Raw genomic sequence first — 17,315 nt, forward strand, 5'->3', positions numbered from 1 at the left:
CGCTCTCCTCCCTCCAGGTCTTTAAAACAGCTGTTCACCACCATGTCTTATCTTCCCCCATCGAAAACCTTGATCTTTTCTACCCCCGTTAAAACATCCCAAATCTGCCTCTTTAAATCCCCAACTTCTTTCCTGAAATTCCTAGAAGTGTTCGTTTGCTTTATACCGTGTACCCTTCCCTCCTTCCCCAGCCCTCCCCCTTCCACAGATCTATCGATGTCCCTGTTCTCTTCTGTTGTTGTGCTTATGTGCTTCCCTCTCTCCACCTCTTGTCTCCCGCTCCCTTCATTGCATGGTTTATGTGTCTGTGCATATTTTCATGTTCAATATGTTAGCTCTTATACGAGCCTCGATTCTGTATTTTTTAAAAAAATCATGCATAGTATGACAAATTCATATTCCATGCTTGAAATTTGATTTTTGTGACAAATTAATGTATGAAATTCAAGAAATCTTGGCATTCATTGATTTAAATGAACTCAGGCTTCTGTAGCCCACCGTATATTACATATACTGTATATTACTATCCTTTTTACATTAATGGTTGAACCGGCAAGTCATTGTGTATTTTGGTCTGCCATTCGCTCCGAAGACCGGTCTAAACGGTGGTATTCGCTCCGAAGAACTTTCATTGTAATTTTGCACTTGATCATTTCTTTGTAGGTATAATGTAATAATAAAGCTTTCTGTGAATGAAAAAGTCTGTAATAATATAATGCAGGTATCCAAAAAGATACTACACAATGAACAGAGCACCAAATAAATTATTTTCCATGATTGTCGCGTGTTCTTATCATTTCAGATAACAATTCTAAAGTTCCTAATGCTTTGCATTTTATACATGACATTCTAGAAGATATGTGGTGTGGAAAATGTAAAAAAAAGAATGTTAAAAACGACTATCTTTGTTTTCTCAATTGTGATTTACTTTGGCACAAGCTGCTCTTGGTGACTCATTTGCAAGTTTACATTCAAACTTCAATGAAGTGATAAATTGGTGCATGAAAAGGCCAAAAATGCTCAAATAATTGTTTTTATACAGGAGCGAGACTCATGGAAAAGTAAGATAGAACTGAGAGTGGGATAAACATCAAGAGAATGAGCGAATATGAAAAGGGGAGAGGGAGGTGGGGAGTAAAATGAAATGAGCAAGTAAAATGGTTGAGTTAGGAAGGATTAATGGTGGTAATAAAGATAATGGGTCGGGGTGGGTGATTAAACGAGGTGGTGGTGCAAAGTTGTTTTTTTGTTTTTTTTTGTATACTGAATCGAGGCTCGTGAAAGAGCTAACATTTATTTCACAAACAAAATTCAACTAGACAAACAAAATATATAAAAAGAGGGAGCGGAAGACAAGATGGGGAGAGAAGGGGAAGCACAAACATAACATTTGAGAGCAGGGAGATGTGTGGGAGGGAGAGGGCTTGGGGGGAGGAGGCGTGGGAAAGGGGGGGGGGGGAAGTATAAAACACAAGGACACCAAGGACTTCCAGGACAGAAGTTGGTATTTCAAAAAAGTGGATTTGGGGTGAAATTAGCGGGGGTAGAAAAGATCAAGGTTTTGGATGGGGGAAGATAAGAGATGGTGGTGAACAGCTGTTTTAAAGACCTGGAGGGTGGAGTGGGATTGAAGAGAGTGAGGGAGTTTGTTCCAGAGGCGGGAGAAAAGAGGAATGAAGGGGTGAAGGTGAGCAGAGAGTCTTGATTTTGGCAGTTTAACCATAAAAGGGTTGCAGGCAGATCTTGTGCGACCTGTAGGAATATTTGGGGGACAGAGCCCAGAGAGAGCTGGGGGGGCAAGGCCAGAGAGGAGTCGGTAGAAGACGGAAACACCACCAACCTGCCTGTGGTGAGTGAGTGAAAGGCCCTTGGAGTTAGCTTCATCGCGGGAGATTCCAATGATTCTGAACGCTTTGGTTTCAACAGCATGAAGCCGAGCTAGGTGTGAGGCAGGAGCACCAGCCGAGAGGGGAGAGCAGTATTCCATTGAGCTGCGGATGAAAGCCTTGTATGTGGTGAGGAGCTCACGTGTGCCAAGGAAGGACTTCGCACGACGGAGAATGCCCAGTCGGCGACTGGCTTTGGAGGCCAGATTTGAAATGTGGTTTTTCCAGGAAAGATCATGGCAGATAGTGAGACCCAAAAGCTTGAGTGACAGAACTTCTTGGAGAGGATTATTCAGAAAGTGGATGGGAGGGTTGTCCAGTTGGTCTTTTCGGAGAGACATCGTAATAGTGTGAGATTTGTCAGGATTGAGAGACATGTTCCACTTGTTTGCCCAGTCTGTGATTTTGTCCAGGTCTGCAGAGAGTGAGGAGGCTGCAGACTGCCGATCTGAGGGATGAGGAATGGAGCGACAGAGAGTAGAGTCATCAGCAAAGAGATAGGGAGGATTTACAAGAGAGACAGAGAGATCATTGATGAAGACCAGAAAAAGCACAGGGCCCAGAACACTGCCTTGGGAAACTCCAGCCTGAACAGGAAGAGGAAATGAGAGAAACCCATTCAGGGCCACACGTTGACTACGACTAGAGAGGAAGTCCGCCAGCCATGCGTGGAGATTACCATGGATACCAAAGGAGGAGAGTTTGGTGAACAGAGCGGGGTGCCAGACCGTATCGAAGGCACGTGATATGTCAAGAGAGACTGCTCTAATTTCCTGTTTGGCATTGAGGACCTCCATCCATTGTTGAGCAAGCAGAAGCAGCATGTCCAGAGTAGAGTGACCAGGTCTGAAACCAAATTGATGATCAGAGGTCAAGCCATTGGAGAAGAGGAAAGATTTCATATCTGAAGCAATGATGGATTCCATGACTTTGCTGATAATTGGGAGAAGGCTGATTGGTCTGTAGTTGCTAGGATCTGTTTTTGCACCTTTCTTGTGCAAAGCTGTGATGTTGGCTGATTTCCAAGCAGATGGCAGATGACCTTGAGCAAAAGAGAGGGTGATGATAACAGAGAGAGGGAGTGAAAGAGCGGAAGAACTGGATTTTAGGACCCGTGGGCTGATGTCGTCAGGTCCAGTTGCAGAATCAGAGTCGAGGGTTGACAGAAACTTTTCCACCTTGTCAGGAGGAAAGGACACAGAGTCCAGGAGCAGCTGGGTACGACTGGGTACGGTGGGTACAGAGAGGGATGGGTTTGGGACACAAGATTTAGAGGCAAACACAGAGTTGAGGCATTCAGCTTTTTCACGTGCGGAGTCAGCCGTGTAGCCATTTGAGGTGAGGGAGGGGACAGAGGGGGAACAAACACCAGAAACAGATTTGACCAGACACCACCAGGATTTGGAAGAGGGAGACAGATAAGAGAGTTCAGGCTTGAGAACAGAGAGATATTGTTTCCTGGCTCTCCTGAGGGTGGACACACACTTATTTCGGGCTTTGTGAAAGGAAATGAGATTTCATTCCGTTGGATTTGCTTTCCATGAGACGAAAGCAAGTTGTTTCTGGGCCACAGCCTCACCGCAAGATTCCGTGTACCATGGACGGGAGGAAGGGTATGACAACTGAAGACGAGATGGGATAAATCTGTGCATGAGAGAGAGCAATTTACTTTGGAAGAATTCCCAGGATGAGTTGATGTCAGAGGTGGTAGAGATGGGAGACCAGTCCAGATGATTGATGGCTTCTTGAAGACCATGCCAGTTGGCCTGAGTGAAATGCCAGACTCGTCGACGCTGAGGAGGCTCTCTGAGAATGGTCAGAGAGATGTCCACTTTGACAAGCACATGATCAAATGAGCCGATTGGAGCAGAAGAAGAGCAGCAGATATTTTCAGGGAAGAGAAGATCCTCCATTGACTGAGATCCGGGTCGGGAAATTGACAGATTATGTCAGTCCCAGTGAGTCGCAGAAGTCCTTTGCTGAAGAGCCATGGCTGGTGAAAGAGGTACCAACTTGAAGTCTTGAAGTTTGCTTGAAGTCCTTGAGGGAATAGTAAGAAAGAAGAACCTCTGGAAGGTGAGGAATAAAAGAGTTGAGGTGTGCAGTTAGCCTGGATTTTGGAAGGGAGTTACTGCAAGTATGCGTGAATCCTGGATTTGCTGGCGAGGGTTGGATGCCTGAGAAAGCAGAGGGGACAATGTCGGAGAATAGATGGTAAAAAAAACAGGCCACTGACCTGCTATGTCAGAGCAACGGACCTTGTGCTTTGGCTTCATCATATGAGATTTTAATAATTTGAACGCTTTAGATTCCACAGAATCCAGGATCCACAGATGTGATGCTGGAGCACCAACCCATAGCAAAGAGCGGTATTCCATTGAGCTATGGGCATAGGCCTTGGAGACTGCGAGGATCTCTGATTTCCAAGGAAGTAATTTAATAATTGGATCTAAACATGCTCCGGGATGCCTAGTTTGTGGCTGGCTTTGGAAAGCAGCTTTGCTGTGGTCAGCCCAAGAAAGGTCATGGCTGATGTTGAGGCCTGGAAGTTCAAGAGTCAACCTCTTCCAATACATGAGCAAGAAATAGGTGGGTTTGTTTAATAAATCATTCTGAAGCGATAGGGTAAGATTGAGATTTTCCATGATTGAAGGACATGTTCCATTTATCAGAGCACAATCTAATCATTTCCAGATCAGCAGAGTGAGATTAAGCTATCGTCTGTCGAGCAGAGGGATTAAGTACTGTATGACACAACATACAGTACTTAATCCAACAACTGTATGACAACTGTATGACCAACAGCCTGGTGTTGGCTTAGTGGTTAGGGTGCCGGCTTGGGATCCTAGGATCCTGGGTTCGAATCCCGGTCAATCGCTGAATTAACGCCAGGGTGGTTGACTCAGCCTGTCATCCTTCCGAGGTCGGCAAATTGAGTACCAGCTTTCTGGGATGAATGATCCCGGTGTGTACCCTGATTTAGAATAGGTACACCATATCCCTGCGCATCGTAAGAGCATGACCAAGGGTTGGCGTCAGGAAGGGCATCCGGCCATAAAAACATTGCCTCAAGCAGGGAACCATGATTGTCATGGGGCCCGCAAGGCTAACCCCTGCTCTAGCGGGGAAAAATGGCCTTAAAACGATCATTCATTCATTCATTCATGACACAATGTGAAGTCATCTGCAAAAAGGAAAAAAGAGTTTTCTGGAACACCAGATAGGTAATTTATATAGATGAGGTACAAGACCAGACCCAATACACAGCCACGAGGAATTCCAGCCTCCACTTAGAGAGAGAACCAGAGCGTTCCATTTATAGCAACACGTTGACTGGGTGAGTGGAGGAAGTCAGAAATCCAGCAATGAAGGTGGCCTTGTATGCCACAGACAGAGACCTTGGGCAAGTAAAACAGGAAGACAGATTGTGTTGAATGTCTGAGATATGTCTACGTAGAGGATTTTAACCTCTTGTTTGATATTGAAGGCCCCCAGCCATTGCTGAGAGAGGAGCAGAAGCATATCCAATTGAGTGTTTCGGACGGAATCCAAAATGATGGGCGGAATTAGGCTGTTTGAGAACAGGAAAGAGTTGACATCGGAAGCAATGTATTAAAGTGGTATTTTCTCTTGAGATTTAAAATAGAGTGCACTCTGCAGTTTTCTTGTATACCATTTCCTGAAAGGTGTATATGTTGTGATCGCTATAACATTTGTATCACATCAATGAATGAAAAAAAAAGAATGATCGTTTTAAGGCCATTTTCCCCGCCAGAGCGGGGGTTAGCCTTGCGGGCCCCATGACAATCACGGTTCCCTGTTTGAGGCAATGTTTTTATGGCCGGATGCCCTTCCTGACGCCAACCCTTGGTCACGCGCTTACGATGCGCAGGGATACGGAGAAACCAAAATACAAGGATTACAATATGAAACAAGAAAGAGCAATCAGAGATTGCAGACCATTGCCAGGATGTGGTGATTTCAGTGGTTTTTGAGGCTTTTGCGTTAAAACAAATATGGCGGCCGAACCACGTGACCGATGACATCATCATTCTTTTTTTTTTCTCCACCATTTTATGCCAACATGACGCTCAAGAAATTTCATCTTGATCGGATGAAGTTTTGTACTAGTCGAATTATGACGTCATAATGGAGGCACCCATGACATCATCATTAACAGATGTTATTCCACCTGGAGAGTTCTTTACAATGAGCTATGTCTCAATTTTTTCTATGCAGTGCTTTCGGAGATATAGAGGTGAAAGATTTTTCGGTTTTTCCAAGATGGCGGCCGAACCACGTGACCTATGACGTCATAATTATCATTTTACAATTCTACAGGTGGAGTTGCACCTATGGTGAAAACTTCCTGTCAATCGGACCAACGGTTGCAGAGAAAATCATATTTATTCTGTGCGGACGGACAAACAAACAGACAGACAGACAAACCAACAGACAAACAAACGGACTCAAATGCAATACCCTCTCCTCTGGCGAGGGTAACTAGAATGGCACTTGGTAGAGTGCACACCTCCGCCAGGCTGAACAGTTTATATTTTGCATCCCACCGATAGGCCGGATCTGCATGCGGACCTTCATCAAAATCTAATTGGTTTGTTCTTGTCACCTACCTAACTCATCCACCAAGTTTTGTCAGAGTTCGTCCACAAGGTTTTGAAATATCATGATATACAGTATATCGCCTTTGGCCCCATCACTGAAAAAAATTCTCGTATCTGGATCCGAATCTTCAACAAAATCAAATATATTCATCCTTATCACAGATCCAACCTGGCCAACAAGTTTCGCCCGAATCGATCAGTCCATAACTTTTTGAGATATCCTCCTCACAGACAAACAGACAAACAGACAAACAGACAAACAGATGCAAACAAACAGGGGTGAAAACGCAACCTACGTCCATCCAGATTAAACCTGGAGGTAATAAAACAGGACATCTAGATTAAATGAGGAGTAGTATTTCTTTAAATAAAAGGAGCTTATGCATTTTATGAGTTAGTAGGATAGCTCGAAGGTAGCACACCCACCTGTGAACTGTCTAGTCCAGGTTGAAATCCTGATCTGTCTATAAACTATCGGTTTCACTGGCAGGGTGTTGCATCACAAATCGTCCCTTGGATGGGACGGTAATCTGGGGACCCGTCTGCCATAATTGGTTGGTTCACTACTGGTGGACATTAAAGAACCCACGGTGACTTTTGCCAATAATTATTGGAATCTCTCGCTATGAAGCTGAGTCCATCGGCCGATCACATCGCCATCGCCGATAGGTCGGTGGTATTCTTCCTTTCTGGTCTTGCACACCCTGCCCTCGATTTGCTTTGTGTCCTCCCTCTCCCCCAGGTATCTGCAGAACACACGTGCTTCCACCAACAACCCCTCCCAGTGAAACTTCCAAAATGCAAAACCACTGCTCACCTCCACTCATCTTATCCTCATTTTCCTGCCTGTGCATCTAACTTCCACTCTCTCTTCAATCTCAGTCTTCCCTCCAGGTCGTTTACCCCAATCTAAAATTATCCCCCAACCCAAACCATGATCCTTTCTACACCCGTTAACCCACTCCCCATCCTCCAGAAATTTTACTTCTGTATCCATCTTGTCCACCCCTTGCGTTCTCCCCTATCCCTCATCGTTACCCGCATCCCTTATTTTTCCGTCTATTTTCTTCCTTGGCATTACTCTTGGCATTTTCTGCTTCTCCTTCTGTTGTTCCTTTTCTTATGTTGCATCCTGATCTGTTCTGTGTTCTAGCCATTCAACAAGCCTTGTCTATGTATACCAAAAAAAAATCATCTAATCCGAACAGAACTCAAACCATCTTCCAATATTAAAAGTTACAACTTTAGTTTCACATTGTTTCAACAAACCACCAAACAGTCACACGTACTGTATTTTGCCGGACTGTTAAAAGCTGTTTCTGGCTTTTGTGTAAATGTGAACGGAACCTGCGGCACTCACTTTCTGACCACACCAGGCACAGTCGGGGTGTATGAGCAGGCATCCCCGGCACGAGAAGACATTACTCAGCAGGCACCTGTTGGCAAAAACTTTGCAGAAAAAAATATTAAAAAATGAGAATATTAGTCTTGAACAATTTATTGCAGCACTACAATAACATTTTCTTTTTCCTAATACACTGCGTAATTGCGATTAAAAACCATCATTCGTTAACATGCGCATTAACACTGAGCATATTTTAAATACTATAGGGTTATTATGTAATCATATATTATTCATATAGAGGTATATACCTGTGCATACATTTATTTGTACATGGGTGATGAAACAGTTGAAAAGTTGAAAACCTCTTAATATGTGTCCCATAAAACATTGTTTTTTAAATGCTTAGGACTTTTGGGATTTTAGTCTTATATGGTTATGCCACTGACATCATTGGAAAGGGCAACTCAAAAGGGTTCTGGTTATATATCTTACTATAATTCATCAAATGTCTGTCCGTCTGTCCATCTGTTCCCGGGTACCGCAAAAACCGCTGAACCGATCACAACGAAATTTTGGGTGGGTAATCCTGGGCCCCCCTGGAGTAAAATTTCTCCAAATTTTTTTTCCAATTTTCCAATTTCCAATTTTTACAGTTTTTCCAAACACGATGGAATAATATTTACCGATATGAACAGTGATGTGGCTTTTATTGAAATTCTACAAATACTGTTTAGATTTTGCTGATTTGCGTGTGATATGATTCAACGGATGTTTATTTGAATCGTTCAAAATAAAAAAAACCTTCAATTTCTGGTATTTCGACTATTCATTTGGGCCTCCCAATTGAAGCCCCGCCCATAGGGGGGGTACCCTTGCTAGTATATTGGTTCACGAGTTATCAAGTGAACACTATATTCGTCATGTGCGTATGAACACTATATTCGTCTGTGTGTGTGTCTGTGTGTGTGTCTGTCTGTCCGCAGCATAACTACCCGATGATATCATCCGATCTTGATGAAACTTGGGTGGGAGGTTGATATCATGATCTAGTTGCGTCCTGCCTAGAGTGGGCGTATTGCGCCCATTGTGGGCGGAGCGACGCCCAAAAAAGATGTCTTTTTAGGGGGTAATCGAGTTCAAGCTACATCTTCTGCGAGGGAGTTGGTGGAATCTGACAGGGGTTTCGATATTTGGTTCGGCCAATGTCATGTGTCTAGCCCCACGGAGCTCGATTTCTTTCTTTTTTTCATTTCATTTTTCACCGAATTTTTGGTATTGTGTAGCTAACTAACCTCATAACTGATTATACATTATTTTCTATCTCATTTCAAGGTCAGTAACCTTCGTTTTGACATTTCCGGGCCTGGCCTGGCTTTTTTCAACTGAGTACCTCTATAAAGTATGTACTGGTATAATGTGAGTACGTCTATAAAGTACGGCATCGACAGTGCAATTAGAATGCGAGTATGTGTATAAAATAGGTACTATAAAACCACACTAAACAAGTACTGGTGACAGTCTGCAATCAATGATGCAGCGCATGGAATTTTTTTAAACTCGTTGCAGTCCATGGGATTTTTAACATTCGGCTCGAACACCGGATTTCAAAACTGGCAATGTTCTTTCTTTCTTTTTCTCTGCCTAACCTATGTATTACGTATGCAACAAAACGTGGATATAAATAAATTTCTGTATTACGTGTGCAAAAATAACTAGGATTTTGACTGATCAACCCATAACCAGGCCATGGCCACCTCCACCGGGCTAAACGGTTTACATTTTTCATCCCACTGATAGGTCGGATCTGGATCCGGACATGAACCAAAAGCTAATCAGCTTGTTATTGTTGCCTAAATAACTCATCCACCAAGTTTTGTCATACGTCGTCCACCACTTTTTGAAATATCATGCTGCATATCGTTTTTGGCTGTATCACTCAATGGTGAAGAATCACTGATGAATTTTTAACATTCTTGTATCTGGATCCGGATTCGGATCTTCACAAAAATCTAATCATTTCGTCCTTGTCACGTACCCAACCTGTCCACCAAATTTCATTTGAATCTGTCCACAACTTTTAGAGATATCCTGTTCACAAACAAACAAACAGACAGACAGGGGTGAAAACATAACCTCCATCTACCTTCAGCCACGGAGGTAATGTTGGTTCCAAAAATAATATGTAATACTGTACTATACTATTCTCTCTCATAAAATAAATAATTGCCAAAATTCAGGGGGAAAAGAACGTGTGTCCCATGGCTTTTACTTTCAATCTTCAAAATAATTTGACTTTCCTCATGCCAAGATATATGCTTTTGCCGAATATGAACGAAATGAGTCCAGTCATTTTTGAGTAGAGGTCCTGGAAGAATGGGTAGAATGAAAGACAGACGGATGGACGGATGGAATGATGGACGAAGTATGAACGGAATAACGGATGGATGAAATGATGGACGGTCGGAATGACAGATGGAGTATGAATGGATGGATGGAAAGACAAACGGACCGATGGAATGACGGACAGAGTTATGGATGGAGTGACGAAATGACGAATGGACGGACGGAATGACAGTAGGATGAAATGATGGACAGACAGAATGACAGACAGGAGGAATGATAAAAGGACGGACAACCGAATGACCAATGGACAGCATCCAACCTGCAGTCACGTGAAAAAGTAAGTACACCCCATGTAAAGTTTTGACCTTTTCAACATATTTCAACATACAGCTATTTGATCTTCATTTCAACAATATTGATAGATAAAGGTGATATAATATAACAAATATCATGAAACATTTACATTTTGTAGTCCATTGTATAATTTAAATAAACATAAATGCAAATTTCGCATGTGGAAAAAGTAAGTACACCCTTGGCTCTAATAGGTGGTATTGCCCCCTTTGGCAGAAACAACCTCAAGTAGGCGTTTCTTATAACTGTCTACGAGTCTCTGGCATCGACTGAGAGAAATTTCTGCCCACTCCTCCATGCAGAATTCCTTCAGCTGTGCGATGTTTGAGGGGTTTCTTGCATGCACAGCTCGTTTCAAATCCCCCCACAACATCTCGATGGGATTTAGATCCGGGCTTTGACTTGGCCATTCCAGAACCCTCCATTACTTTCTTTTCAGCCATTCCTTGGTGTATTTACTGGTTTGTTTAGGGTCATTGTTATGTTGCAAGGTCCACCTTCAGTCGAGCTTCAACTTTCCGACAGATGGCCTCACATTATCCTCAAGCACGCTCTGGTACAATAAAGCATTCATAATGGATTCTATGATGGTGAGCTGCCCAGGCCCTGATGCAGCAAAGCTGCCCCAAACCATAATATTTCCACCACCATGCTTTACAGTTGGTATCAGGTTCTTGTGGTCAAATGCTGTCTTTGGTTTTCACCAAACATGTGTTCTGGTACTGTGGCCAAATAGCTCTACCTTTGACTCATCTGTCCAGAACACATTGTTCCAGAAGTGCTGGTCTTTGCCTAGGTGTTCATTGACAAACTTTAGTGTTGCCCTGATGTTCTTTCTGGACAGCAAAGGTTTCCTCCTGGCACACCTCCCATGTAGATCAAATTTGTGCAGCCTCTTTCTAATGGTAGACTCGTGCACTTTGACATCAACAGTGGCAAGAGCTACCTGTAGGTCCCGTGATGACATTCTGGGGTTCTTAGAGACTTCTTTCAGTATCTTGCGGTCTGCTCTCGGGCTGACCTTGCTGGGGCGGCCTGGCCTGAACAAGTTGGCAGTTGTTTGGAATCTTCTCCACTTGTAGATGATCTTCCGGACAGTCGAATGATTGATTTCAAATTGTTTGGAGATCTTTTTAAATCCCTTCCCAGACTCGTAGGCATCTATAACCTTCTTTCTGAAGGCCTCAGAGAGCTCTTTTGATCTAGGCATGGTGACACCGCATACTTCAACAACAAAGAGCAAACCAAACTAAATGTCTGAGGTTTAAATAAGACAGGTTCCTCCAAGATCCTCTCTAACGATGTTCTAATCATTTGCACCTGAGCTGGGGCACCTGATTCTAATTTTAGGTATTGGAAGTAGTGATAAATGACGGGGTGTACTTACTTTTTCCACATGCGAAATTTGCATTTATGTTTATTTAAATTATACAATGGACTACAAAATGTAAATGTTTCATGATATTTGTTATATTATATCATTATTGAAATGAAGATCAAATAGCTGTATGTTGAAATATGTTGAAAAATTCAAAACTTTAGATGGGGTTTACTTACTTTTTCACGTGACTGTATAAGCCACCAAACTGGCAGATTTCCGGTTGGAAGCCAATCACAATAAGAAGAAAGAGCAATCAGCGATTGCAAACCCTCACCAGGTCATGTTTATGTGGTGTATTTTGTGTGGCGTTTTTTTGTGTTGTTTCGGGTAAAATTGGTTTTTATGTCTAAAAAGGCTGCCAAACCATTTGACCTATGATGTCACCATTTTCACACTATATGCAGCAATGGTGTGAGATGACACTTGTAAAACTGTGCATTGATCGGGTAAGCGCTTTCAGAGAGACTATTTATAAATATTTTTCTTAAATCCAATATGGCTGCAAAACCAGTTTTTATGTCTAAAAAGGCTGCCAAACCATTTGACCTATGATGTCACCATTTTCACACTATATGCAGCAATGGTGTGAGATGACACTTGTAAAACTGTGCATTGATCGGGTAAGCGCTTTCAGAGAAACTATTTATAAATATTTTTCTTAAATCCAATATGGCTGCAAAACCATGTGACCAATGATGGGCTTTTTCAACATTATATCCCCATGGCTAGTCGAACATATGGTTAAAATTTTGCAGTGATCCGTTCAGTGCTTTCAGAAAAGAACAATAATTTCATTTCTGCAGTTTTTACATAAAATCCAATATGGCTGCCAGACCATGTGACCTATGACTTAATCATTTTCAAAATTTATTCCCCAAGGCTAGTAGATCATGTGTGTGGAGTTTCCCATCGATCTCGTAAGCTGTTCTGGAAAAGCTTACGAGATTTTTGAAGGTTTAAATTTTCAATCCAATATGGCTGCCAAATCAAATGACCAATGGCATCATCAATTTAATTCTCATATACAATGTTTATGTAGATCCCGCTCCAAAAATTTCAAACCTATAGGAACAAGCGTTCTACTTGTCTAATTATGACGTCATAATGAAGGCACTGATGATAACATTATGAATACTAGGGCATGCCCGTACTATATCTATATCTAAAATTATATCCCCCCCCTCTATTTACATGAAATGGTTTGGTCCAAAGCGAACGGCTTGCGAGTACGGTGACAATCCCCCCCCTCTATTTACATGAAATGGTTTGGTCCATTCGCAAAGCCAAAGCGAACGGCAGTTACGAATCGCAGTTACGATGAATCGCAAAGTAGTTTTAATTAGTTTTAAAACATAGTTTAACGGCAACATAGTTTGCCGACGGGAAATAAATGAATACGCTCTCAAATGTGCCATCCGAGGCAGAGTCTGTTCGCCACGTTCGGCACACGTGATAGCTCGCTGCTCTCTGATTGGTTGAATCGTTTTTTGGACATAGCTCGGTAACTACTTCTGCGATTAATTTAAAACCTTGAAAAGGCACATCCTCGGGTCCCCAGCAATATACCTGGCAAGTTTCAAGTATATCGGACCGGTAGTTGTCGAGAAACAGCGGTCACAGACAAACATACAAACATACAAACAAACATACACACAGAGATTAGTGGAATTATAGATAGATACAGTATATTGCTCCCCTTGGAGAGTAATTGACAATGAGCCATGCTTCATTTTTTTTCTATGGAGTGGTGTGGGAGATATAGAGGTACAGTCTTTTGGTTTTTCCAAGATGGCACCCATACCACGTGACCTATGAAGTCATAATTAGCATTTAAAAATTTCACAGGAGGAGGCGCTCCAATGGTGAAAATTTTGTGTCAATTGGACCAACGGTTACAGAGAAAAGCATACTCACGTTCTGTGCAGACAGACAGATAGACAGACAGATTGTGGTCTATGCTGGCACATTATATGCGGACAAACAAACGGACACAAATGAAATACCCCCTCCTCTGGCGAGGATGACTAGAAAGCATCTGAAAATGCAAAGCTTCTCCGCGTCCGCTTTGTATTCAGACTTCTTCGTCTGTATGAGAAACGTGACAAAAACAGCTAAAAAATACAAAAAAAAATTGACGATTTTAGGTGATCTTGACCTTTTAACCTCAAAGGAAATATGCTCCTGTGACCCAATATGCAAATCCTGCTCAAATTTCAAATCGGATGGAAATTGATGATTTTATGCAACCTTGACTTTTGACCTGTTGATGTAAAAAACAACAACCAGACTCTACCTTTTGATTGGTGAACCAACTCAATGACCCAATATGCAAATTCTTAAAATTTCAGGTCAATCGGATGAGAATTGACTATTTTATGTGACGATGATCTTTTGACCAAAATATGAATTTGGCTTCTCCGTATCTTCTTATTATAATAGAGCAAACGTATGTGGTTATGTATGTTTATATGCGACCAAAACGTCTTCTTCTTCTTCTTCAAATAAAATTAACACCCAAAACAGTCCGTGAACTCTTAATTACGTTTAGACTGCTGAGACCCCTCAGAACTTTGACGACCCTTTAAGACCCTCAAGACCCTTAAGACAACCAAGACCTCTGAAGACGCAAAATACCCTTAAAGACCCAAAATACCCTGAAGACCCAAAATACCTCGAAGACCCAGAAGACCCCGAAGACCCAAAATACCCGGAAGACCTAAAATACCCGGAAGACCCAAAATACCCGAAAGACCCAAAAGCCCCTGAAGACCAAAAGACCCCAAAGACCCTTAAAGGCCCAGAGGATCCAAAAGACCCTGAAGACCCAAAACACCATGAAGACCCAAAAGACACCGAAATGGTCAAAGATGCCTATCCCTCTGAAAGAACGTGTGGTGAGGCGCGCGGAGCGCACTGAGTCACGATAGTTATCATAATAAAGCTTTGGTGAAAGTTTGATGACAAAAGCTCAAATGGTAAAAAGGTTACGGCCCGACCGACCCCGACCCCGACCCCTGCTGGATACTGCAACCCTTTGGTATTACGCATGACGTATTAGGTAACCCTGTTTCCGTTTCTGGGTAGGCGGACTCAGTTGCTCGATGATGGCCTAAGGCTTGCGTGTTTGGTCACCGTGTAGTTTGAATAAACTCACATGTTCATTTCTGCCTCCTTGAACTTTTAACAACCCCGACCCCGACCCCGACACACACACACACACACACACACACACACACACACACACACACACACACACACACACACACACACACACACACACACACACACACACACACACACAAAACACACACAAAAAAAAACACAGACAAAAAACACAGACAAAAAACACACATAGACAAAAAACACACAGACAAAAAACACAGACAAAAAACACACACAAACAAAAAACACAAACACACAAAAACACACACACACAAAAAACACACAAACACACACAGACAAAAACACACAAACACACAAAAAAAAAACCACACACACAAAAAAACAGACAAACACACACACACGATTGTAAACCCCATATCCCACTGAGCGGGAGTCGAGCTAATAGTAACAAGCGTTACGCCTAGGTCCCCCGTCGGTGAAGTGATGTGAGTTGACAAAGTGGAAGACGCAGAAAACATGCTATGATATGATATTTCGCTCACAAGGTTCAGACATACATGGAGGCGGCCATCTTGGAATTTGACGTGGCGACCCAATTTTAAACAGCGTTCTTCCTTGTGCCTAGATACACCCACACACCAGATTAGAAGTTGGTACTTCACTTATTTTTCGAGATATTTCACTCATAAGGTTCAGACATATATATGGTGGCGGCCATCTTGGATTTTGACGTGGCGACCCAATTTTCAATAGCTTTCTTCCTTATGCCTAGATACACCCACACCCCAGATTAGAAGTTGGTACTTCGCTTATTTTTCAAGATATTCATCTCATAAGGTTCAGACATACATGGCATCAGACATACATGGCGGCGGCCATCTTGGATTTTGACGTGGGTTGCACCCACACACCAAATTGTAATGCGGTCCTTCGCTTACGGGCTTCGCGGGGGTCGAGCTAATAGTAATAATGATAACGTAAACCTACACAAGTAATAATTGCTCCATTAATCGCCACCATCAGGTTCTGGGGGATTATAATATTGAGGGCGTCCGCCAACATCGGGATCAATCCTTCCGGCCAAACTAGATGAACGGTTTTCAAGCATCCAATAAATGACATCATTTCTGGAGTTCACCAAACATGGTCGATGATGATATGAATGGTTTTCCTCTTCCGTACCTTGTTTGACGACAACAAGCAGAATCGTAGCAAGGATTGGGATGCACGACACGTGTTTATGCTTCATCCCGAGATTCAATGTGATTTCTGAAGAAGTTGTCCGGTGGTGTCACAGACGGTGATTAACTTTGATCAAGGGGACTCGGATGAGATCAAACGCCAATAACTGATCACACGGAGACACAGAGCGAGGGCTGCACACACTCTGGGAGGACCCTCCCTGCACGAACAGTCGTCGGCGTGTGCGAGGTTCGAACCTTGCCTTCCAAGCGCGCACACAAAGGGGCGGGGAAAGCCGTGTGGGAGGAGCTTGGACTTGGTGGTGAAGTTTCCCCGAGACGAAAAGAGAGGAGGGTATGGACGTGGTGAGTCGTGTCCGTGCGACGTGAAGCGAGGAAGAAGGTACAATCTGGGCAGACGGATGAAACTTCTTCAAGATGTAAGATACTCTCACTGTGATCTACATGATCATTTATTGGACTCCAGCAGGGCAGGTTGGGGTACCTGACATTACCTGGCGCTATTCCAAATCATGTTGGCATTTTGAATAAATCAATTTATTTTTTCTATTTTTATTTGTGGGGGGCGAAAGCACTTCCCTACATCTACTAAGGAATGGGATCGAGGATCATTTAATATTACCTTTCACACAGCTACAAACGCTCAGCGCAATAGAGCGATTATTTAAAAAAGAACAATTCATTTTTTTCTTTCCCAAAACACTCCCCGACACTCACTGATGAACCTCATGGCGACACGCACATACACACACAATGACACACATACACGCACAGTGACACATATACACACAGTGACACACATACACATACACGCACACATACATGCACAGTGACACACACATACACGCACACACATAGACATACACGCACAGTGACACACAGTGACACACATATACACACAGTGACACACATACACATACAGTGACACACATACACGCACACATACATGCACAGTGACACACACATACATGCACACACATACACACATACACATACACGCACAGTGACACACATATACACACAGTGACACACATACACATACACATACACGCACACACA

General features: G+C 42.8%; 1 protein-coding gene across 1 annotated transcript in view; it reads right to left on the reverse strand.

Moving 5' to 3' along the window:
- LOC137431638 (integrin beta-3) overlaps window positions 1-16,523 on the reverse strand; it is a 97,418-nt gene extending 80,895 nt beyond the window's left edge. The window contains exons 1-2 of the mRNA XM_068123182.2: window positions 16,237-16,523; window positions 7,869-7,957 (exon numbers count right to left, since the gene is read on the reverse strand). Coding sequence (XP_067979283.2) covers window positions 7,869-7,957; window positions 16,237-16,303 — 156 coding nt within the window. The 5' untranslated portion in view covers window positions 16,304-16,523. The remainder of the gene's footprint in view (window positions 1-7,868; window positions 7,958-16,236) is intronic.
- Window positions 16,524-17,315: the final 792 nt, after the last annotated feature.

Source organism: Myxine glutinosa, chromosome 7, assembly GCF_964187855.1.
Source record: "Myxine glutinosa chromosome 7, kmMyxGlut1.1, whole genome shotgun sequence".
Lineage (NCBI taxonomy): Eukaryota > Metazoa > Chordata > Myxini > Myxiniformes > Myxinidae > Myxine > Myxine glutinosa.